The following is a 24486-nucleotide window of genomic DNA, read 5'->3' on the forward strand; positions in this document are numbered from 1 at the left end:
GGGCCAGTCCACCTCCACCCCCGCTGCTTCCACCTCTAAACCTTCCTAATCAGAGCTTCAGGGAGCACCCCACACCGGTAGGAGGCAGGGTCCGTCACCACCTCCACCACTGGCGTGAAATCACTAGGAGATTAAGCTCATTGTCAAGCCTATCAGTCTCCGCTACACCTTTTTTAACGATACCAGCTTGTGACTAATAAATAGTTTTTTGCTTCACAAAGCCAGGTATCATTTTAGATTCACTTTTCCAAACACCCCTGACCCTACCTACACTCACTCCAACTCACATAGCACTCACAATTATTTAAGGTGCTCCAGCGTAGTCGCTAGTCGTAGCACGCCCCGTCCCGCAGCGGAACGGGAAGACCCCGATGATAAAGCATGACACCAAGGGCCCTTTTGGTGTGTGAGGGGTATTTTAACAAACACTGTGTATGCCAACAATATCTGGACTCACCGTTAACTACTTGAGGTTGGACCTTTTTGATTATCTGAACCATTTACTGGAGGAGGGTGCGTTCACCTTGGTGCTGATCAGCACCACCTCTTCACTCCATAATTTTGATTTTTGTTGGGCTCTCATAGGGCCAGTGATGCTGGCCTACATACCCCCCTGAGGTCCAGTAGGTGTAAAGATCTGGACTTCTGCACCAGAGACAAGGGAAAGGAGGAAAGCTGGTTGAGGGAGCCAGTGGAACCAACTACCTGCAAGATACCACTGTGCAGGCCAGAAGACCTGCTTGAACTACTCCTGGTGGTCAGAGGTCACCACCAGGAGTAAAATAAGCCCAGGGTCATCCAAAGGGGCCCAACACGCCGCTGCTGACACGCCGCTGCTGACACGCCGCTGCTGACACGCCGCTGCTGACACGCCGCTGCTGACACGCCGCTGCTGACACGCCGCTGCTGACACGCCGCTGCTGACACGCCGCTGCTGACACGCCGCTGCTGACACGCCGCTGCTGACACGCCGCTGCTGATGCCACTGCTGATACATCACTGCTGCTGACCTGCTGCTGCTGACCCACTGCTGCCGACACGCAACTGCCGACACGCAACTGTCGACACGCAACTGTCGACACGCAACTGCCGACACGCCCCTGCCGACACGCCCCTGCCGACACGCACCTGCCGACACTCCACTGCGTTTGGCAAGGATTGTAGGGGGAGATCACATGAGAGAGTTACACGAATAGAACAAGCATTGAAAATGCAATAGGTCTTGCCTTTGATTAAGTCAAAGCCATTTGCTTTGCTAATGGTATTGTATAGTAAAGCAAATGAGTTTAACTTAATGAAAGGCGAGACCTATTGCATTTTTTATGCTTGTTTTTGTTTTAAAGTTAACAGAAATACTCCTAGCATTTGGCAAGGGGGACACACTACCTTCTAGATCTTGTTCAAGACTGGAATTGTCTGTTAAAAACCACAGAAGCTATACGTTATTTCCATGGTAAAGTAAAGTTTTCCCTGCTCTTAGCAAAGGCAAGGGTTGGACCTTCAATCATTCCTAGCCCTGCGGCAAGGCTGAGAGGCAGTAAAAGCATTAACTGTTCTTGGGAACGGTGGGGGTCAGTTTGAAAGGAGGAGAAGTTAAGAAAATTTCCCCCTGCAGCACAGCAAAGCTGTTGAAGATTATTGCCCACAAATATGTTTTGTTCGAGGCTAGGGTATATTTTACACCCCTCCTGTCTCCTCCTACTCGCCTGACAAGGCCATAGTAGTGTGGGGGGAAATATGTCCTTTTATGTTTTTGACCTGTTACAGGGTAAGGAGAGATCCGACTAACTGGTCCTTCGCAGCAGACACCAGATGCTACTTTCTACCGAATCTCACAAAGTGATTGGCTGTAATGGATCCAAATGATTCTAGCTAGACACCTCGTGTTATTTTAACAAACATTACCAAATTGTGTCCAGTGGGTATTGCAGACCCTCAATTTAAAAAATAAAAAGTGTCACTTACCTCAAACATTGACCGATAACCTCGCATGCTTAAGCTCCACTTTCATTTTGACACATATAACTTAAATTGGCCAAGCAAAAGTACACTGAACTTGATGAGTTACAGATTGGGCATTTGCACTGCTTACCTGGTAAGTTTAGTCTATTTCAGTTAAGCGTTTTACATTTTTTTATTTTGCAAACGTTTTCCGTGCCCCGTGTAACTTTTCTCACTTTACAAACGAGCATCATATTTTGTAGAATCAAAGTCTGAATATTGTACAGTATTTTTTCAATGATTGGTTCCCATTTTTCAAGGCAGAAGCTATTGACAATACCCAATGGGTTTTCGATGGAATGTTGTGACAGTATTTTCTATAAAGATGTGAATATCCTCACACACTCAATCACCCCACACAGCCACCCCCATCTGTGTATGACAGTGGGGAAGACACTAGTTCTGGGTAAATTTACAGCTCAAATAATTTGAACTGATGAGGGAAGTCCTATCCTACATGCCTTCATTTCTCTTTTACAAACTGGTGTTTAATTACTGCAGCCAATGGTTTGCTAGAGGTTCCCATCATTTTGCATCACAACACTGACCTGTTCATCCAGTTTCAACTTTGTTTATTAGTCTTCTTCCACCCTAAATTGTTTTGTCACCCTTCTGCTGGTCTTGTTCAGGTCTTCTTGTTTTGTGATGCGAAGTACTCCATTAATTGTCAATTAAATTTGCTATATGAAAATGTCTTAAATTAAATATAAGCCTAAGAGGAGTTGTAATCATGATTTGTTTAATGTGTTGCCTTGATCATGAAAAATGGAACCTTGTTTTATGTCATTTTCTATATGCGTTTAAGGTGGCACACAGTACAGAAATTGTATTTAATTTTGAAGATGTAAGACCACCACTTTCGGTCTAATTGCAAGTTCCACAAAGCGGTATCCCCTGATGAGTAAACTCCTGCACCTGTACTTCTCTGGTGCAAATACACTGGACCTGATTTGGTTTATTGGCCAGAAAACCCAGTTGCTAAAACCACTTTTGGCTTTGGCTGCACGTGCAGCTCAGTGGCTGGCTCCCACCAAACGCTCTCCTGAAGCACGAGGGAAGCATGTAGTGTTTCCCTCTTCCAGACCACATTTTCTCCAGCTAACTGGCAACCTCTACACCTCATCTTGCGACCCTTCGCCCACACTCCCCCTCTCCCATTCATCACCTGCTCAGAGCAGGTGGCAAGTACGACCAGTATACCACAGGGGTTTGGTATCCAGTGCTGAATTTGACCTAGGAAAACTAGGTCTGAGGGGATTCTGTGGGGATTAACTTGTAATAGACAAATTTATGTATCGTGATACCGGCACTAAACGTCCATTCTGACATCACTGCATCCTGACACACAAATCCACATTACTCATATTTGGAGCCACAATATTGAATATACTGTGAAGCATAAAATAGATAATCCTCTTGCACAATTTGAGTAAAATGGTGATCTTTATTTTTTCTTTCTATAGTGATTACCACGGTCTTGGCAGAACCACATATGATGAAAGGAAAAGCAGTGTCTGTCTATCCCTACTACCTCACATTGGACTCTGCTTTATACGGAAAGGAAAGACCAGTCATGAAACTTCCTGAATTAATTCGATTACCTATAAGTCCGTATATATGGCACTATCTTCAGAAAGACGAAAAATCGTTGCAAGACCTAAAAAATGAAATGTCAGCTTCATACTGTGAACTAACATGGCCTGACTCGGGAACTCCTTGCACAGAGGTCATTCTTGTCCCTGACGCGTCCTTATCTAAGCAGAGGATGATTCTCTTCAAAGTTGCTAAAACATGGGACGAAGAGGTTCCCAAGAAGTTCTCAAGCATAATGGAAAAATTTAAAGTTATTGAGCATTCAGTGGATCGAGAGATGTGGGAGGTTATGAAGGAGAAAGTGACTAGTGCAGTGGGAGTTGAAGTTGTTATCATACCTGATGTCAGCAGTAACAAAGTTGGTCTGGCAGGAATTCTGGAAAACGTTGTCCAAATGGACTTGCGATTCAAGGAAATTTTACAACAGACCACAAAAGAAACTGAAAGGAAAGCTCAAAGTATCTGTGAACACTTGCGTGTCTCGCCATCAGAGTATGCAATACTGTGCTGTGACAAGTTAGAAGAGGATATCCACAAGATCTTCCCAGAAATGGAAATGGCATTTGAGGTTTCAACAAGCAGAATTAAGTTTTTGGGCCTTCCACTAGAGGTGGTTGTTGCTAAAAGTAAGATACTTGAATGGGAGCGAACTTTAAAACAAAAAACACTTAATGTTAACCCTTACGTTTTGCGCTTTATTCAGCAAGTTGATAATGATGATCTTTCCTACATCTTGCTAACAGATAAAACAATCAATGCGTTTTGTAAGACTGAGAGCACAATGGTGCTGTTGAAAGGGAACTCGCAGAAGGCTATAGAAGAAGCTGAAAAACAAATTAAAGAGTCTATAATCTACAAATGGGTTGATCTTGAAGACAGCTCTGTAATCAAAATGAAAGAATGGCATACGCTAAGAAGTAGTTTATTGGAAACCTTCAATTCAGAGAGGCCAGCTGTATTAATTGAGATTGAGGAAAATAAAGTTGTAATCAGTGGATATTCAGTAGCAGTAACAGAAGTCTATCATCAGGTTTCTAATTTCATTGACGAGAACACTCAAATTAAAAAGTCCATCCCTCTTGGGTATGAAGTGGTGGCACAGTTTCTGCAAGAGGAGAAAAAGCAAATGTTACTTGAAATTCAGAAAAAAAACATCAAAATTGATTTGAACCCTCAAACTATGAAGAGACACCTTTTATTGTCTGGTCCACGGAGAGATGTGCAGGTTATGGCTGGCGTGGTCCAACAAGTCTTGTCTTCACTGCATTCGAAAGTCCTCTCTATTAACAAACCAGGAGCCAAGAAATTCTCCCAAAAATCGGAGGAGACGTGGTTTATTACATTGAAACAAAAATACAACTGTTACGTGAGGTTAGCAAAAAACCAAGAGGAATGCGAAGAGTATTCCGAGGTGGAGACTGGCCTTCCCAGCTACCACGTCAACCTGCAAGGCGGAATAGTTGTGGGGGTTTACAAAGATGACCTGCCCAAGCACCCTGTTGATGTGGTGGTGAATGCTTCAAATGAAGACCTGAAACATATTGGAGGTGTGGCCCAAGCACTTTTGCAAGCTGCAGGCCCACAACTACAAACTGAAAGTGACAATATTGTTGAGCGTCAGGGAAAACTGAAGCCCGGGGCCGTAGCGATAACACTTGCCGGGAATTTACCTTGCAAACAGGTCATTCACGCAGTTGGTCCCCGATGGCATGAATTTGCCCCAGCTACTGCGGAGAGCTTGTTGAAAAGGTGTATTAAAGAAAGCCTTGAGCTTGCAGAGTTGTATAATCACAAATCCATTGGAATCCCTGCAATTAGTTCTGGCATCTTTGGTTTTCCGTTAGACCTCTGTGTGAATTGTATTGTTATTTCATTAAAGGAACACATGGAAGCTCGTAACTGGAAAAGTTGCCTGTCTCATATACATTTTGTCGATAAACGTCAGAAAACAGTGGATGCCTTTACTTGTGCATTGAAAAAACACTTTGGAGGGGGGCAACAGTCGCAGCCTGTCCCAAGATTAGCAAGCCTTACTAAACCAGAAAAAAGAAAACCCAGAAACCAACAAGATGTTCAGGTGGTACAAACAGAAGAAGGTCTTGCTATTATTTTGGAGCAAGGAAACATTCAAGATGCAACAGTAAGTTTTTAAAATATATTATGTATTCTACCCCTAAAACTGTAATTACATTGATATACTGTTCTGGAAGCAGAACATTGAAAAATATTTTGGAATTCGGTTTGTTTGTGTTTGAAAAAGTATAGGACTCCATGTTCCTTCAGTAGTTTGCAGGATGATTCGTGCAAGACCATGCTGAGAGCAGCACATTGCATTAAAAATCTCTCTCCGGGGGAGCGAAAATATACATAACGGGTAACTGTAATATGGGACTGTATTTACATCGAACAGTTCAGTTAACATTTATAATTGTCACCTGAGCTTAGTCAAACATAACCAAGTTATAATCTGCTGACGTAAACATAAATTCTTACATGACCTTGGACGATGCAGTTTGGTGCACTTGACAGTCCTTGTGGTGTTGCAATTTTGATTGTTAATCCTGCTGTCACTATTGCCAGAACTGAATCTGGTTGGCCATTTTGTCATGTAAACATAGCAAAGCACTACTATACACCTGTTCCTGTTTTGGACCTGAAATGGAGGAACCTACCATCTGATCTAATCTCACACTCCAAATGGTCAGTTTTCTCAATTCTTTTATTATAGAAGGGTAGAGATGCATTTATTGCAGTGCAAGCCTCCCTTTTAGATTAGTCTGAATACTTCATCACCCACCATGAATTGGAATAACATTTGTTTCATGAAAACAACACCTTCCGCTTGGCAGACAGTTAACTTGTTTATCAAATCCAACTCATGTTTACTCAATATAAATTTGCAAATTTAATGGCACACTAAAGCCTAAGGAGAATAATTCAAAGATTCCTGTATCTTTATTTAACTTCCAAAACATTTAATTCCATATCAGTTAAAATGATTACAGCCTTAGCCAACATGTTTCGTTCTTACAACCGTCGTCTTCTGGGCGTTTTATTTCACGCAGTGTATTTTCTTCATTAATCCAATATAAGTGAAGAATATAGGTCTTGTTAAGTCACATTCCAAAATCACTTTCCAATCTATTCCATCTTCTTAGCAGTTTTGCCAGTTGGAACGTGGAATGCCTGTCACAAAGTGGATCACTGATTAGGATGTCATCATGGGGTATAGACTACCAGGAACATGTGGTTTGGATTGGTGAATTACCATAATACATTGGAACCGAGATTATAATAAGAAAATGGAATTGATTGGAAAGGGATTATGAAATGGGACTATACAAGACATATATTCTTCCCTTTTATTGGTCAATGAAGAAAATATACTGCTTGAAATATAATGCCCTGAAGAAGTTCATTGTAAGAACGAAAACTGATTGGCTGTGGCTGTAATCATTTTAATTGATATGTAATTTGAAGAGTTTGGAAGAAAAATAAAAAAGGTATACAAATCCTTGCAATATTCTCATTTTACATGTTTTTTTTTTGGGTGCACTGCAAAGTTTTTAACTTTATGTTGATCTGCTTTGCAATATTATCATTTAGCGGATGATACTAAGTATTGTGTGCACTTTATCTATTACTAGGGAACAGTGTTGGAGGTGCAATTTGGTGTGCCTATCCAGAGTTCAAAGGTATTCGTTTACTTTATAATCTGAAGGTCAGTTTGCCTCACTCTCTGGTTCATCACTTTTACAGGGCTCTTTTTAGTTTGTGTGGTACCTTCCCCGTGGCGGTATTGTACTTCGATTGCGTCTCCCTTACTTTCCATCTCTGGCTGATATTTGATTGCTTTTGCTCCTTTGGGGTGCGGATTGACCACAGCCCCTCCTGGGTCTCGCCCTTCGGGGCCTACTCCTGTCTCTGTGTTGCGTCTCTTCACCATGCTTTGATGGAAATGGAATGGACTCCTTTCCGGTAATGCCCTCGCTGCCACAAGAAATAACCTTTGACTGTTCTCCATTAGATTTGCAGTCTGTAATGATTGCCAGGACAGAACTTGGTCACATGCGAAGCTTGCTGCTCCTTCCACCCCAAACAATCAATTTGCAACAGTGGCACTCGTTGGGTCAAGTTGTTGCATAGGGGGAAGACAACACCCCTACACCTCTTCGCTCCCAAGGACATCAAGGGGGAGCATCTTCCACTACTGTTGACTGCAGATGAAGAGGTTTTCTCCCTGAAGAAAGTTCTGGCTACTACCTGGAGTTTTAGTACCTTCCGCCTGCTCAGCGGTCCGTGCATACAGCACCCTTTCCCCCCGCAACACCACCCTCAATCCGAGCAGCCTTTAGCCAAAGGGCACTAGACTACTCTGGACCACCAGAGCAGGCATTCAGGCCGCAACTGTCTTTGGGCTTTGTTCTGAGCGATACCAAAGGGGATGATGGACGGAGCGTTGGAGCAAATCAAACACTCCCCCCCCCCCTCCTCTTTCCCCTCCTCCTCTCTCCCCCCCCCACCCTCCCCCCATCAACTGATCTGGGTTTAATCCATCATCATTCTTTAGCTCACTCCACCGCCCCAGTTCAGACATGGCCATATACAAATCAGTCTGACCCTGTGCCTCATGGGAACAGTCCAGCCCGAACTGCCAAGCCATGTCTTCCCTGAACCAGAAACAAGCATCCTGGGACCGGTTTCTGTCTAGTCAGCCGTCATCAGCCAGGCTAGCTTGAATCCAGTGGCAAAGTGAGCAAGGAACCCACGTCTGGGCATACCCTGCCAACTTAGGGCAAACAAAGCGATACCAATGGGGATGATGGACGGAGCGTTGGAGCAAATCAAACACTCACCCCCAGTCAACTGATCTGGGTTTAACCCATCATCATTCTTTAGCTCACTCTACCACCCCAGTTCAGACATGGCCATATGCAAATCAGTCTGCCCCTGTGCTTAATGGGAACAGTCCAGCCCAAACTGCCAAGCCATGTCTTCCCTGGACCGGAAACAAGCATCCTGGGACCGGGCTTTGTTCGGCACAGACTAAACACTTTGGATGTCTGCCCAGCTCCGGCTCAGTGCCGAAGTAGCCTTTGATACTGACCACATCGGCACCGGCAACTTCGACACCAGCACCAAGCTGACTCTCTGCACCGACCACATTTGCCTTGGCACCAACCAGAACATCTGCGTTGAAACCGAAGGTATCCTTGTAGCCTGAGCCGTCGGCATACACTAGCAAGACCGACATCTGTGCAGATGAGCCGATACTCCATAAGCTGCAAGAAGGGCTCTACTCAAGGCAGAAACATTTGGTCATCGTCTCCACACTTAAGGCCGTCCAGCTCCTCCTTCAAAACATCAGCTGTCCTTCAAGGAGGCCTTGGACATTCCTATTCCAAAAAAACATTGCAAGAAAGCGGATATGGCTACCAACACATGCAGAACCATCCTTCGCCCTATTCCTCCCTCTCAACCTTTGTCCTCCCCACCTGCTTCTCTGGGGATCCTCACGCCTGGGTGGGCTGCACATTTTTAAAGAACCTGTCCGAGCTACGGTTATAACACCTAGGGTGGATAAAAATATAAAGCCTCCCCTTTCGACCCCATCCATATTCGCAGTCAGCTGCCGCCACCAGATTCTTTGGTGGTCACTGCTGCCCATAAGCGAGCCAGCTTCCAGGCCAACGGGGTCGCCCCTCCATCAGAAAAATAAATCATAAATCATATGCATTGATGCTGCAGGTAAAGGGCGGCTGCGCAATCCGCCAAATAATGGTATCTAGCTAATTTTTTTGACCTTCTAGAAAGATGTGATTGTGCCTAGTGGGACGAAATAGCAAAGCTTCTTCAAAACATCCCATAGGTGCATAACAAAAGGGGTCAACAGATAGTTTCTGAAGGGAATCTCATTTATAACACCTGTATTCCCTTGCCCTAGACGCAGCAGACACCCCTGCCAGGGGGCTCAATTTAAGTGTCATGCTACGCAGACATGCATGACTCTACCTGTAGCTTCGAGCCGTCGGTTCAGCAGAACCTGTTGAGCATGCCCTTTGATGGACAACATGTCTTTGGTTCTCAAGTGGACCAAATCTTAAAGATCATCAAAAAGGATATGGAAGCAGCCAAAGTGATGAAGGCACTTCATACATCCACTCCCGCTGCTTTTTTTCGCTACGCCATGTACTGTGGAGGCTCAAAGACCACCTCCCCCGAAGCATCCACATCATATCAAAGCACCCAGGGACAGCAATCCTTCCACAGGGTGTATTTTAGAGGATCTTACCGGGCAAACAATTCTAGAGGCAAAGCAAGGGTTGCTCCCAAAAAGGAGCTACTACCTTCACCTAACCCTGACTTGCCATTTTTTCTCCCCAATCACACAACACTGGTCGGGGGGTGGGGCACCTACGAGACTACTTTCCTACTTGGGAAACCGTCACCTCAGTCCAGTAGGTGTTGTATATTATCCAACATGATTATTGTCTGGAACTCTCTTCCACATTCCCCACCATTCCACTTCCCAAACACTACTCACCGCAGAACATCAAAGGACTTCTCTTCGAAGGAGCTATAGAACCCGTCCCCTGCCATCAGCAAGTCATGGGAGTGTACTCACTATGCTTGCTGATGCCCAAAAAGGACGGAATCCTCTGGCCCATTCTAGACCTCAGGCTCCTAAACTAATACATCCTCTCAGAGCATTCTCATATGGTTATCCTTCAGTATGTCATTCCGCTTCTGCATCAAGGCTGCATTAGGTGTCCGCTCGACGTCAAAGATACCTATTTCCACATGCCAATACATCCAGCTCATCACCGGTATCTTAGGTTTGAGGTTAGTGGAAAGCATTACCAGTTAAAAGTACTGCCTTTCAGGGTCACTACTGCGCATCAGGTGTTTACCAAGTGCCTTGCCGTGGTGGCCGCACACTTGTGCAGACAGGTTGTACAAATATTTCCATACCTGGATGACTGGCTGATCAAAATTGCCACCAACAGCAGTGTTGTGAACACACACAGGTCACAATAGAACACCATCATCATTTAAGGTTCACCATCAGTGCCTTAACTAGGGGCTATTCTCAACTCCGAGGTAGGCATAACCCTGCCAGGATTCAGTCCTTTCAAACACAGATACCTCTGTTCCAACCAAGTCAACAACTCACAGTCAGAACAGTTATGCGTCTTTTAGGCATGATGGCCTCCTGCATTGCCATAGTTCCACATGCTGTGCTACATATGTATCCATTGCAAGAATGCTTAGCAGAACAGTGGGTTCCAGCATTGAGACGATCTAGTGTTGATGGGCCGCTGTGCTTGTTGCTCTCTTCAGTGGTGGAACTCCATCAACCTGTTGCAGGGACAGCCTCTTCTCAACCCGGTTTTGCAGAGGATTATTACAATGGATGTCCACCTTATGGGTTGTGGCGCACACTTAAAAGATCTTACCGGAGGGGCGTGGCCACCTGCTGAGGAAGATGTCCGCACACTAACACGGCTTCGGCACCCATGCCCGGCATCGTGATCCATCCATAGGACAATCTGCAACAGAGTGCGGAGTTCGAGCAGCCCAGTGCCTTGGGGAGCCCCTGGGTCCTGCATGGGGCGGAAAAAACAAGCATTACCTGCCTGGAAATAAGAAAGTTGGACCGCTGCGAAGAATCCGGGAAGCCTCCGCGCGCGGCCTGGTAACAGCGAGTTGCAGGCGGCCACAACGGCGAAGTAATGTGAGCCCGGCGAATAGAGGGCCGTCCCAGGGTGAGGGCTCAGAGTGATGCAAAGATTGGCTCCATAGAGAGAAGGGGACCGACGGACCCGTCTGCCGGCTAGGCCCACTCAGAAACGTGCCACCGCATTGCGTGGAGAAGAACTAACCAACGCAGCGCATCAGTGGCCGGGTGCAAGGAGACAATGGCGGTGCCAGCTGCTGGGTCCCAGCTGATGAGAGAATGAGTAAAGGATAGGCCCACACCGGGCGAAACGACCAGAGCCGATCGGGCCGGGAGCCCTCCGGCACCGCCGCGAGTCATTCAAAAATCGACTGCATGTTAGGCCTATGAAGACCATGACCCCTAGGATAGGAGAGGCACAAGACAGAGCCCAGCTTCGGGGGCAATCGAGAGGGAATCACCGGGAATTGAAACACCCTTCCCGGACCCTAGGGGTGGGACAGAGACAAGTCCCCGAGCAAGATCCAACGCGGCTCATCGACATAGGAGGTACAGCCACAGCTGCGGGGGGAGGGGCACGCGCCTGGGGGGAAGAGCGAGCCGGTGAAGCAGACAGGCCGAGTAGAGCCTTTCCATAACATCCTGGGCAGACGGCAGTGAGTAACTGGTAGACTCCAGCCCCCTAGAAGAGGCCCGGAAAGAAGCAATGGCGGGAGGAAGAGGAGGCGGCGCCTCGCTGCAGACAAAGCTAGACAAATACAGTAGGGAACAGGTGATCAACAAAATGCTCTGGGGAGGCACAAAAGGAAGATGCACCACTGTCACGAGAGGGGAAGAAAGACGACTTGACGCTACAAGATATTATGTCGGCAATTATGATGGTGCGTACCTCTCTAGAAGCTAGGATAGATTTCGGCTCCTCTGAGGTGGGCCTAATCAGGGCGGACATTCGCAACATGAACGCCAGAATTAAAGAAGTGGAGACCACCACCAAGTCACTAGTGTCAGACACATACTCTCTTGAAAAACAAGTCAGCGAGCTACAAATAACCATAGAGAGACTGGAAAGCCGGGTGGAAGATTACGAGGGGAGGGGAGGGCTAGGCATAACACCGTCCGAATCCTAGGCATGCCGGAGAAAGCGGAGGGCCCAGCAACAAATCTCTTTGTAGAAGATCTTGTCATGAACCATCTAAAGGCTGTGGGCCTCTCACGATACTTCTCCATAGAAAGAGCACACAGGGTGCCAGAGGGAAGGCCGAGGCCGGGCGTACACCCTCGGCCCATTCAAGCACAAGTGTTTAATTTCCAGGACAGAGATGCCATTCTCCAGGCGCCACGTAAAAACCCAGATATAAGTTTTGAGAACCGCAAAATCACATTTTTTCCTGATTTCACGCTGAAAGTACAGCAAGAGCGCCGTAGCTTCATCGAAGTCATAAAGACCCTCTGGGACAAAGGACTTAAATACACCATGTTGTTCTCAGCCAAGTTGAGAGTCGAAGCAGAAGGTAAGGCCTGGTTCTTTGCTAGCCCAGAGGAGGCATGGGACTGGCTGGAGGGCTGGCGAACCGTTGGGAAGCGCACATAGACCAGCAGGAGTGAAAGACAATCCCGGGCAAATGAGCAGTGCTCGGTGTCCGATGACCCAGGCTCAAGCTCGACAGCATAGATCCGAAATGGGGACACTTGAGGCTGAGTGATGAGATACTGGGACCTAGACAAGATCAGAACCATAGGGGCCCTAAACAGAGAATTCTCCACATTAACAGACACCAAATTATGCAATGTTGGGGAGGCGCGTGGTTCCAGATCTGCCGTGCAGGGAGGTAGGGAGGGGGTTTTGGGTTAGCCACAGTTGGGGTGGGGGGTATCTAAGTTGTGTTTCAACTCAGTCATTGCAGCTGGGAGGTGGGAAAGGCCAACGATCTGGGGGCTCACAGGGAGCAGCAGGAGGAATTTTGGCCTGGGCTTCCCCGGGAAAACAGAAACCACACTCATGACCCAATACATCATCGCAGACTTCACATACACACATCTCCATGAATAGTAAGACGGGAAGGTAGATACAGTTCCTTACATGGAATGCCAACGGATTAGGTGACATACTTGAACGAGGAATTGTTATCCTATACCTAAAACGTCAGACGCCCAAGATAGTTTTATTGCAGGAGACCCACCTTGTCGGTAACACTTGCAAGGCCCTAAATCGGTGGGGGTATCAGCTTCTATCTCACGCAGGGTTCACCTCTAGCTCCCGAGGGACAGGTATCCTTCTTCACAAGCCCTGCCCGTACATGGTTCGTAAACATGGGTAGACGCCCAGGGTAGATTTGCAGCCTTCGCTTGCATATGGGAAGAGAAACGCCCAAGTGTGATTTCCACATATGCTCCCCCTACACTACAACAATGCATTCTAGGAAACCTGAGCAAATTAATCCTGAACCTCCCAGTCTGTGCCCTAGTACTCGGAGGTGACTTTAACCTAACGCTGGATGGGTTGATTGACAGACAGCCCCCTAGATAGGACCCTCACACGAGGTCAAAACTAGCAGACGTCCTCTCGTCCCTCGGACTGGTCGGATATGGCGGCAACTTTATCCAACAACTCACCACTACACCTTTCAATCGGGAGCTCATGAGACCGTCATGTATTGTTTATCTATTCACACACACAATGGATGCTCCGGATTTGTTGAGGCCGAGTGTCTGGTGGAGCGTATCTCCCACCACTCTCCCGTCCTGGTCCTGTTGAGGTTAGACTCTCATCGCACGTGCACAACCCTCACTATTAATCAATGGACACTAAAAATCCCACATATTAAAGCAGAGTTGTTAAAGGACACTGACCTATATTTCAGTGAGAATGATGGTTCTGTGACTTAATCACAATCTCTTTGTGGGGGCTTAGAACCGTCATAAAAGGCAGAGCACTAGCTCTGATGGTGGGGTATAAAAAGGAACTAACGAGGCGTATAGAGAAGCTCGAGCGAGAAATTCTGGGAGCTGAAAAGAAATTAAACCACTCTGACAATGTCTCAATTAAACAGACTCTGTACGCCAAGAAACAGAACTATAAACAGCTACTGACAGAGGCAGCTAAATCGATCCAAAAAAATGTATTCCATAAGATATATGAACACGGGGAGAGGACAGTAAAACTATTAGCCTGGCTGGAGAAAAGAGATCAGGCAAGCCGCTAGGTCCACCGTTTGAGGGGGGCTCTAGGGGAAGAGTTGACGGACCCGTGGGAAATATACGGAGGCGTTCTTCACTCACTTTGAAAACAATCCACACATCCACCACCACATCCCATGCTCTTGATCCTCAAAACTTCTTAACTACAATCCCAGTTGTGAGAAGTTAGCCTGGCATATGATGTCCACTAGTTCTAGTGAACACCTTGCACCAGTCTAATCTACCCTTATTGATGGTGGTTGTAAAGCCAACCTTATAGAAAGCTATCCTAGTGGTAGCATGAACCAGCAGTCTTCAGGCTAAGACTTCAGTAGGCGAGTTAAGCAAGTTGTTTTACCATATATAATCCCTTGAATACCAAATGAAAGGACACCACACAAGGTATATATCAAATATATTTGTATTTAATCTAAACACAACCCCTCTGCACTCTTTGAGGTCAGAGGTAAAAATACACTACAAGTCACACAGTTAATATACGATACGTTGCACAGTATACGTTATGCCCTAGGGGCCTCACAAACCATATACTAAGAAAGTGGTATAAGTACAACGAGAGAATTAGAAAGCAGGCCTAGGGCCTGTAGAATCGCTGGGGCTACACTAAGCAACCGAAGGCTAGGAAGTAGGAGACCCACGGGAGCCGCGTGCAGTGTCTAAACACAGGCGCGGGTTCCCATTGACTTTCTATTGAGTTCGTAAAAGTTACAAAGTTACTGTTTAAGGACACTTCCGGATGGACTAGGATGAAACACTTTTAAACTAGGACACTTCGAGAGTCAAAACCCATGGGAGCACCGGAGTACTTGTGTTACCTCACCCAGGGAAGCCGGGTGCATAGGTGTCTTTTCGTGTCGGGTTTCGTCGTTGTTTTCTATGGAGAGCTGCAAAGAAGTGCTGCAGGCGACCAGAGGAAAAGTGTCCATGTGGATCCAAGGGTGGATCGGAGATATGAAGAACCTGAAAGCAGAGGGGACAGAGTCTGGGTCACTAGCCAGTGACCAGGAAGGAACCGGGCCTTGTCGGGTGCTTGAAGGTGAAGAAGGTGAGTTTGTCTCTTCAGCCACGAGGTCCAGGAGGCATCGACGATGACCAGGAGCTGGATTCGAGCTGTCCCACGATGGATCTAGATGACTGCAGCGTTGGTATCCAGATTGGACCCAACAAGCCTTGGCAACCGCAACCCACGCAGGATGTCGAGATTGGCTCTGTTACAGACCAGCAAGGTCTGTGGCGCTTCTCCTTTTTAGGGAAGCTGGAGCAAGCCTGGAGCAACCAGGATCGCAAGTTAGATTCAAGATGGCTTCTTCAGGGGGCTCACTAGCCAACGGACAAGGAACCGGGAAGACGCGTCAAGCACAAATGTAAAGGCGGGGCCCATGGGACACTCGCGGAGTGTGGGGGCCTGAGCTTCGTTGCAAATGGTGCTCGGGGCTGGGGCATCTCGTACCCCAATGCACAACTTACTGAGGCTTCAGGAAAGGAGTGCAGGTAGCAAAACGCAGGATGTCCAAGATGTCCGGTCCCACGTCTCTCGTGTACGCCACGGGTCTCCGCTTTGCTGTGGATGTGGGTCAGGGAAGTCTGGAAGTCCAGTTCTTGAGTCGCAGTGTCTTCGGGTTCCGACGGGATCCTTGAAACTGCAGACTGGCAAAGTTTTTGTTAGTGTCTGTTTGCACAGGGTGGTCACTCCTTGACCACAAGGGTGATGTCTTCCGTCTTCCAGTCAGAATGGAATGTCGAAGGTCCAAGATATGTCTTTCAAAGATTCTCCCAGGATAATCTAAAGACCTGGGGACACAGCACCTATACTTATACTAAGGAGGGACTAGGTCCCTCCTAAGGGTGGACCTGAGAAGGGGGTAGTTACACCCCTTTCCCTTTGTCCAGTTTCGTGCCAGAGCTGGGGCTGGAATGCCCCAGCAACTGGTTTGAAACGGGCTATGCATGGAGCACCTTGTGTGCCCCAGGCAGTGTCTAGATGCATTCACTGAATGCAGCCCTCCCTGCCCCCAATACACAAAAGCCCTGCCTGGGGAGGTGCTGGCACCTCCCTGGACAGGAAACCTATTGTCCAGGCCTCCCCTGCCGGAGTTTCCCCCAGCAACAGGAGGTCAGACTTGTGTCTGTGGCAGCAGCATCCATTTTGTGATGCTGAGGCTCTGTTTGACTTTAACCGGGTAAAGCAGTAACTTACATGTCTTTTCCCTCTAGAAGGGTGGAACGCTCACCCTGCCCCCAGAATTGGCGGGGGGGGGGTAGTATTCCAAAGTGTTTGACACCTTACACAACATGTTTTGGTAAAGCCAAACCAAAGTTAGCATTAACCGCGAGGATTATAATGCACTTAAGAGTATATGGTATCGCTATATCATAGAACAGCTATAAGGAGATGGTTCCCAAAGCTGCAGAGGGGCTCAGCTCATGCTAGGGCACCCTCTCACATAAAACCAAGTTCTCTGCCTCCAGGATTGTCGAGGCCTACCATAGGAGTGGCTTAGAGGTGTATATGTGTCTATATATAAAGGTAAATATAGGTATACTATATCTAAGTAAGGTGTGATTACACCACCTTACCCAGGCTGTGTGAACAGACCTGTGGTGTCAGTTTGGAAGGCAAACCAGGGGTGGCACAATATATGCTGCAGCCCCTGGTAGGCCTAGGGTGCACCTATGGCCTGGGTACCTATGGTACACTATACAGGGGCTCACAAGGGTGACCCAGTAACCATTCTGGTATGTACCTAAAGTACATGGTATCAATTTATATTACACTCCTCAAAGAATTATTAACTGGTCATCAGGAAATCAAACAAACGAGCAAACTAAATGTCCGAAATGTAATTTGGAAGCAGCTGACATCGAACATATGCTATTTACATGTCCGATGTTATCTTCATTTTGGAAGGGAATAATCGATGCCCTAATTAGTAAGCAAATTGCAACTCCGCCACTCTCGGCGCATTTGGTTCTACTAGATATTCGAGATGTCCACTACCATCATAAAGATTTGATATCTATAATATATGCATGTGCAAGTTTAGTCATAGCTAGATTATGGATATCTAAGGAGCCTCCAAGTGTAACGGAGTGGTGGATCTTGATCAATGAAGTTTTTACTATGGAATTGGCATTAGCAAAATTAAGAGGTCCCAAGGCTCAGAGAGAGAGGGTAAAATTTGGGGATTGTTCATTTGATTTTTGAATTTGATTTTAGAACTATGGATAACAGTTATTTGATGAGACCAGCTCGAATTTTGCATATGTTAAATTATTCTTTGAAAGTATATATTGCTGTCCTCTTTTGTAAGTTTAAAAGGAAATTGGTGGTTTCTTTTTTTTAATTTCCTTCTTTTATGATGTATTATGTAAATTTAATGACAATGACCTTCTTACAATAACAATAAAAATATTAACAAAATTAAAAAAAAGGAATGTGGCAGATGCATTCTTCAAACCAAAGGGCATCACCACCAATTGGTAGTGCCCACCAGGAGTTGAAAATGCTGTATTTGGCTTTGCATCATCAGCTAGTCTGATCTGCCAGTAGCCAGCTGTCAAGTCAAATGTACTCAAAAACTTGGAAGATGCCAATCTGTCAATGAGTTCATCTGCCCTTGGTATTGGATGGGCATCTGTCCTAGTGACAGCATTGAGGCCTCTGTAATCCACGCAAAAAGTGAGGTTTAGGCACCAGGACTACTGGACTGGCCCAAGGGCTCTCCGAGCGCTCAATGACTTCCAAATCCAACATCTTTTGGACCTCTGTCCTGATACAGTCCCTGACATGATCAGGTTGCCTGTAAAATTTACTTTTAACAGGCAGACTGTCCCAAGTGTCCACTTTATGAGTGCACCAGGTAGTCTGACTTGGAGTCAGAGAAAACATATGTCTGTAGGACTGTAGAACTTGTCTGCAGTCCTACTGCTGTTGGTCAGGGAGGCTGCCTGCCAAGGATACACCATCAACTGAACCATCATCAGGGTTCTGAGAAAGCAGGTCTGGGAGAGGGTCACTCTCTTCCTCCTGTCCCTCATCTGTAGCCATGAGCAAGCCCATGTCTGCCCTGTCAACATATGGTTTCAATCTGTTGACATGAAGCACCATGTGGGGGCTCCTGGGAGTTCCAAGGTCAACCAAATAGGTGACTTCTCCCTTCTGCTCAACAATAGTGTGGGGTCCACCCCACTTGTATTGGAGAGCTGCTGGGGCCACAGGCTCCAACACCCACACTTTCTGTCCTGGCTGGTAAATAGTCAGCACAGCCTTTTGGTCATGCCAGGCCTTCTGCAATTCCTGACTAGTCTCAAGGTTTTTAGATGCCTTTTTCATGCACTCGGCCATCCTGGAGCAGAGACCAAGTACATAATCCACAATGTCCTGTTTGGGAGGTTTGAGAGGTAAATCCCATCCCTCCTTCACCAGACACAGGGGTCCTCTTACAGTATGCCCAAACAGAAGCTCAAAAGGGCTGTAGCCAACCCCCTTCTGTGGGACCTCTCTATAAGCAAACAAAAGGCAGGGCAGCAGGACGTCCCATCTCCGCCTAAGCTTTTCAGGGAGACCCTTAATCAAGCCCTTTAAGGTCTTGTTTGATCTCTCCACTAGACCATTGCACTGTGAATGATAGGGTGTGGTGAACTTGTAGTTCACTCCACACTCCTTCCACATGCAGTCAAATATCCAGACATAAAGTTTGCACCTCTGCCTGAGACAACCTCCTTCGGAAAGCCCACTCTTGAGAAAACTCCCAGGAGGGCTCTTGCCACAACAGGTACTGTGTTGGTCCTTGGGGGAATAGCTTCTGAGTATCTGGTTGCATGATCCACTACCACCAGAATAAATCTGTGCCCAGAGGCTGTTTGGGGATCCATTGGTCCAACAATGTCAATTCCTACACGTGCAAAGGGAACCCCCACCACAGGTAGTGGTATTAGGGTGGCCTTTGCAGTGCCACCTGATTTGCCACTGGCTTGGCAGGTGACACAGGAGCGACAAAACTCCTTGGTATCTTCTGACTTGTGAGGCCAGTGAAGGTGAGGAACAAGCCTGTCCCAAGTCTTGTTCTGGCCAAGATGTCCTGCAAGGGGAATGTCATGGGCTAGTGTGAGAAGGAAGCCCCTGAATGCCAAAGGCATGACCAACCTCATGGAAGCTCCAGGCTTGGGGTCTCTAGCCTCTGAATACAGGAGCCCATCATCCCAATAGACTTTGTGGGTCCCACTAGCATTCCCAGCAGCCTCAGCAGCAGCTTGCTGTCTGAGGGGTTCAAGAGAAGGGCTCTCTAACTGCTCCTGCCTCAGATCTGCCCTGGAGGGTCCCCCTGTCCCAAGAAACTCAACCTGATCAGGCTCAAGCTCTTCTCGGACAGTTTCCTCCTGGGTCTCACAATCAGCTTCTTTTGAAGTCTGACCCTCTTCCTGAGGCAAGGGGGAAAGCACTGCCTTAACCCTACTGCTTCTCCTCCCGGTAGGCAACTGGTCCATTGTTCCAGAATCCAGTGCCAGTTCAGTGTTGCTATTTCTGACCTGTGAACTAGTCGCAGCAAGGACATGTGCTGATATCTCTGACATTTCTGCATGGTTCCTATACTCCACTTCAGCCCAAGCTGAAGTCTCCAGGTCATTTCCAAGCAAGCATTCTACGGGGAGGTCTGAGCTAACAACAACCTATTTGAGGCCAATTACCCCTCCCCAGGAGAAATTAACAATTGCCATACTGTGAGTGGTAGTGACATTGCTAGCATTGGTCACTAGGTAATTTTCACCTGGTATGATCTGTCCAGGGTCCACAAAGCCAGGCGTCACCATTGTGACACTAGCACGTGTCCCTGTAGGCCTGAGCCACTTTGTCATTAATTAAAGGAGTTTGCCTGTACTTGCCCAAGTTATTGGGACTCACAGTAGAGTACATAAATATGTCCCCATCACAGGTTCAAAACAGCTTGAGTTGGTATTCTGACTAGGCCAGAATCTATCTCAATTCCCAGGGTTAACCCTACTACACCCTTCTGCTGAAAACCACCACTTGGAGCTGAACTAGGGGGAACAGTTGCCTTAGGGGCAATGGTGACTGGAGCTGTGTCCTTTTTGGCACAATCACTGGTCCAGTGAGTATTTACTTTACAAATCTTGCACCAAGGTTTCTTTGGGCCTTCTTTCTTTTTAGATTGTTGGGAACCCCCACCATTAGAAGCTTTTTGAGGACCTTGAGAAGACTTGTGGTCTTTTGCTTTCTCTCCACCCTTTTGGTCTTGCTTCTACTGATCACCACCTTGGTTCTGTACCTTCTGCTTCACCCTGGTTCTGACGCATTTGTCTGTCTTCTTTCCCAATTCGTGGGGAGAGTTCAGATCACAGTCAACCAGGTGCTGATGCAATAACTGGTTCTGACAGTTGTTAAGAATTTGTTCTCTCATAATCAAATTATACAATCCTGTATAGTCATTGACCTTACTACCCAGTAACCAGCCCTCCATAGCCTTAGTTGCACAATCTACAAAATCAGTCCAGTCCTGAGTCTGTGTCTTTTGGGTATCCCTGAAGAGCAACCTGTACTGCTCAGTGGTTAGGCCAAACCCATCTATCAGAGCACTCTTCAGGACATAGTAATTGTCAGCATCCTGTTCATTAACTGTCAGGAGCTTATCTCTGCCTTTATCTGAAAAGGAGAGCCACAAGATTGCTGCCCACTGACTTTGGGGTACCTGCTGTACTTTCAAGCCCTCTCCAAAGCAGTTATCCATTTGTGGATGTCATCCCCAATCTGATAGGGAGGGACAATCTTGTTCAGGTTTCTATAGTCATGAGACCTTTCCCTATCTCTAGGAATTCTGCTGCCACCAGTGGGCTCTAGCCCACTTAACTTTTTCTCTCTTTCAAGAGCCAGGGTCTCTTTTGCAAGGGCAACTTCTTGCCTCTTGATCCTAAGCTTGACTTCTTTCATCCTAGCGTTGTGCTCTCTCCCCTGAGGGGAAGTCATCCTCCTCAGAGCAGAGGCACTGGACCCTACTGAGGAATCAGAATGATCAGAACCACTTGACAGTGATCTGCACCTTCGGTTTCCACTGTTAGGCCTATTTGGAAGGTTAGAGGGGGGCCTACCACGGCCCTCTCCACCTCCAGACAGTCCTGTGTTGCACAGGTCAGTTTCATCAACTGCATCCTGGTCATCTTCTGACCTGCCTGCAGGCCGAGCCGCCTCTCCGACCGCCGGTCAGCTCCACCTGCTGACGCCTCGCCGGTGTTCCACAGCGCGAGTTTGCGCCTGCGGTGACCGCTGCCACTGCCTCCTGCTGCTTCGTCAGCTGCCTCTGATTTGTGTTGTACTGTGCCATAATTTGCTTACTGTACTTCTCTCCCACTTGTATCCTCTGCACTCCGCCCGTGGTAGTGCGACATTTTCCTAATTGTGCTTCTTTCCCAATTGTTCTTCACTGCATTTTCACCCGCCGTACTGCGCTATTTTCTCTTAAATCTGTTTCGCTCTCACTTTTATTTTCTGCACTTCCGCCTTTATTCACCCCCCCCTCTTTTGCCTTCTGTATCCCAGCTCCTTCCCGCCACCTCCTCCTGAGGACCCGCCCCCCGCTCCCGCCTCCCAGCTGCTCCTCCCGCCCACTGAGCCTCAAAAGTTGCCTGCGGCCAGGCGATCGGGGTGACTTCTGGCCTGCCTGCAGGCCGAGCCGCCTCCCCGATCGCCGGTCAGCTCCACCTGCTGACGCCTCCCCGGTGTTCCACAGCGCGAGTTTGCGCCTGCAGTGACCGCTGCCACTGCCTCCTGCCGCTTCGTCAGCTGCCTCTGAGTTGTGCTGTACTGTCTATCAACAAAAAAGGGGCAACCGTGGCGGACTATCTTTAACGGGGTCCAGTGTACAAGTCCGAACAACTAGTGACACAAGAAGGGTACAAAGTTCCCCAGTAGGAATGTAGAGGACAGTGTATGTGTGTAGCGTAGAGGACGGAAAAAAGGGGGGGTGGAAAGAAATCCTTTTGGAACTAAAACCCTCACACACCCAACAAGCTAAGGTGTCATGCTTCATCATATGGGTTCTGCTCCTCGTCAGACTGGCGCTGCAATGTCGGACGGGCACCCGTGAAGGGGCTCTTTATCGGAGATCTTTTGTTACAGCCATATGGTGCATGCGTGTGAAAGTGCAAGAGAAAGTGTAGTCGTCACGTGAAAGTGAGTTAAAAAAGGTGAGTCAGTCCACAATGAGCTTTATTAGCGTGGTTGGCTCCCTTGGCTAAAAGGGTGGGAGGGGAGATATATACTGGGAAGGCTCACAGCAAAATATCTACAACCCTCAGGTCAGGTCAACATGTTTCTTGCCGTCATGGCAATTCTTCAGGACCTAAGTGTTCAGTACTACACAGTGGAGAAATAAATAAAAATTTATTAAATTACAAGCTCATCCTGTAGGTCAGTAAATGGGCAGGCCGAATGGTCCTACTCTAGTGATGCGACCTAGAAAAAATATACATGCAACAGAGGAATATGATCAGTGCGATGCTCTATTGCTTACTAGCTCGCAGGTACTCTACGTGATACACACACACAGACATTTTTAAAACAGTTTTTAAAAATGAAAACAGAAACATACAGGGCATTGTGAAAGCAAAATACCCAAAGGCAGAGACAATCTCAATTGAGACTGAGGACGAAGACGTTAAGAACTATGGAAAGAGGTGCTTAATGCTTACCTTAGGTGGATTCCTAAGGTGCCCCACAGTCTGCTCCCGTGGGACCTGCACAGTTGGGTAAGGTACCTAGGGGAGAAAGATGCCAAGCAGGGGGCCAGTCTTAGAAGGAACAGAAGGGGATTATATATAAAAGGGCTGGGCTCAAGGGACTCGTTGAAAACAACTTGGGCAGGTGACCACCTCATAGCACTGACAGGAATAGTCTCCTGCTTTATGAGAGCCACCATCCGAGAGCCCTGAGGGACAACCTCCCTTTTGGACAGTTCCTCAGGGTTCGCAGGAACTGTACTGCTAAGTCTGATTATTAACAGGAAGCTAGTCTCCTTCAACACAAATCACAGGATAGGAGGTACCCCACCAGACTCATTCACAACTCCTGTAAACGAGCCTTGAATAACCCGAGGGAGGGATTGCTTGAAACACGCCCTAAAGCATCTGAAGAGCTCATAACCTGTGTGACTTGCTTTACCAAGAATTCAGCTTTCATGAAGAAAGCAATAAACAAGCATTGGAATATAATCAACTCAGGGGGCTTAAACATCCCACGCCCTCGTTTTGCGTTCAAACGGACACCTAACTTGAAGGACGCATTGATCCATACACGGCCTAAGACACAGAATATGAGTAGCCAGAACACACTATGGGGCCTCCCACCGGTAATGGGTCACTTTCCCTGCGGTGGCTGCGCTGTCTGCCCCCAAGCAATCCAGTGCAAGGAAATCAGACTTACAGACACATTTATTTGGCACCTACAGAGACATACCAACTGTAACAGCACAAAATGCATCTATATGCTCACTTGTCCCTGCGGAAAACATTACATTGGGATGACAATGAGGCAAGTCAAACTGAGAATCATGGAGCACAAGAGCAACATTAGATGCTCCAAGACACACACAAGCCTATACGAACACTACACACAGCATGGCCATCAAGCAGATAATGTCCGTTGGGTGGTACTAGAATTCCACCCGGCCATTACACAACAGGCACTGTTCAGGATTGAACAAAGATGGGTCCACTGACTCAATCTTGACACAATGGGTTTGAATGACTCTGTCCCATGGTCATCACTGGCACGGTAGATGATACCTTGGGTGACCCTCCTTCTAGTGCACTTACACCGCTCTTTGCTATTTTTGAGCACAGATACTATAACTCCATTTTGAGGCAGTGTCTCACTACCCTTTGTGACCAAAGAGGCACTCGGGCACCTATTTCATCTCCCATCTACTGTCGCCACACCTTGTGTATCAAGCCCACTCTTGATGAATTAGTCTGGCTGCCCCTGGGCATTCCTGTCCTCGTTTGAG

The 24486-nt window shown here is 47.2% G+C and overlaps 1 protein-coding gene across 1 annotated transcript in view; it reads left to right on the top strand.

Moving 5' to 3' along the window:
• The window catches only part of LOC144823688 (protein mono-ADP-ribosyltransferase PARP14-like), a 924605-nt gene that overhangs the window by 158100 nt on the left and 742019 nt on the right, over positions 1-24486 (top strand). The window contains exon 7 of the mRNA XM_078682423.1: positions 3465-5734. Coding sequence (XP_078538549.1) covers positions 3465-5734 — 2270 coding nt within the window. The remainder of the gene's footprint in view (positions 1-3464; positions 5735-24486) is intronic.

Source organism: Lissotriton helveticus, chromosome 3_1, assembly GCF_964261635.1.
Source record: "Lissotriton helveticus chromosome 3_1, aLisHel1.1, whole genome shotgun sequence".
NCBI lineage: Eukaryota > Metazoa > Chordata > Amphibia > Caudata > Salamandridae > Lissotriton > Lissotriton helveticus.